The 1,012-nt window shown below is 48.3% G+C and overlaps 1 protein-coding gene across 1 annotated transcript in view; it reads left to right on the forward strand.

The window, feature by feature from the left end:
* The first annotated feature begins 407 nt into the window (after window positions 1-407).
* Window positions 408-1,012, forward strand: part of LOC107560254 (uncharacterized) — a 5,675-nt gene continuing 5,070 nt past the window's right edge. The window contains exons 1-2 of the mRNA XM_016244384.1: window positions 408-700; window positions 789-1,009. Coding sequence (XP_016099870.1) covers window positions 408-700; window positions 789-1,009 — 514 coding nt within the window. The remainder of the gene's footprint in view (window positions 701-788; window positions 1,010-1,012) is intronic.

The raw sequence follows: 1,012 nt of genomic DNA on the forward strand, positions 1-1,012 counted from the left end.
ATGGTGCAACATTTCACGAAGGGAAACAAAAAGCCTCACAGAGCTAGTTAGTTAGTTGGTTCACAGGCTTAACTTAAGTAGCCCACACATACATTGGGGAGGGAAAAGATGATTTAATAATATAAACAACTCTCCATACTGTAATTCATCAGCCTCTGACAGACTAATAAACCTCACACGTCAGCGCCACATTACACACATTCACACAGACCATTTAAATCTCCACTGGACTTCTGAATGTTCCCCAGTGTCTCACACCACCTAAGATCCAACAGCGCAGACAGAAGCATCTGAGAAGACTTCTGTCTACATCTGCTTGATCGAATCTCAAATTTGGAAAACAACAGCTGACTTGAGGAGATAAGGGTTATCATTTCAACCAGAGAGGAATCAAAGGAATCAACTCAATGATCATAGACGACAGGAAAGAAAACAAAGCGGAGCGACAGCTGCCAGTTAAAGACACCAGTGTCAAGCTGGCAGGCCAGGACAAAGATCCAGAGGTCCAGCATGTGGTCAAGCCCCAGGAAAAACAAGTGAATGGTGACGGCCTCTTAAACTCCCCAACCAATGACAAAATGGTGCGGGCCGAGCTGGACTGGACGGTTCCCATGTGTGTGCACCTGCCCATTGAAGTTCTGAACCCTGACCAGGTGTTTCCCTTCCTGAACACCACACTCGCTGACCTGGGCATCGAAGAGTAAGTTCAGACTTACAGATGCATTTTAATGTATGCAATTTTGGGTGCAATATTCCTTTACTGTCTTGATATCTCCATGTGTACTCAGATCAGCAGTGAAGGAGCGTGTGGTGTGGGTGGACACTAAACGCACCCGGGTGAAGGGGAAGTCTGGGAAGCTGAAGGAGAAGGAGGTGACCGTTCTGGAAGTGCGTGTGAAAGCGCAGCTCCCTGGAGAGCGTCAGTGTCAGGAGGTTCTCTACAGCACCGAGTCCCACACCGATCGCTCCTTCTGCAGAAGCGGGGTGGACATCGTCCCGTGGAGACACACAC

The sequence above is a fragment of the Sinocyclocheilus grahami genome, unplaced genomic scaffold (assembly GCF_001515645.1).
Source record: "Sinocyclocheilus grahami isolate Dianchi unplaced genomic scaffold, SAMN03320097.WGS_v1.1 scaffold716.1, whole genome shotgun sequence".
Taxonomy (NCBI): Eukaryota; Metazoa; Chordata; class Actinopteri; order Cypriniformes; family Cyprinidae; genus Sinocyclocheilus; species Sinocyclocheilus grahami.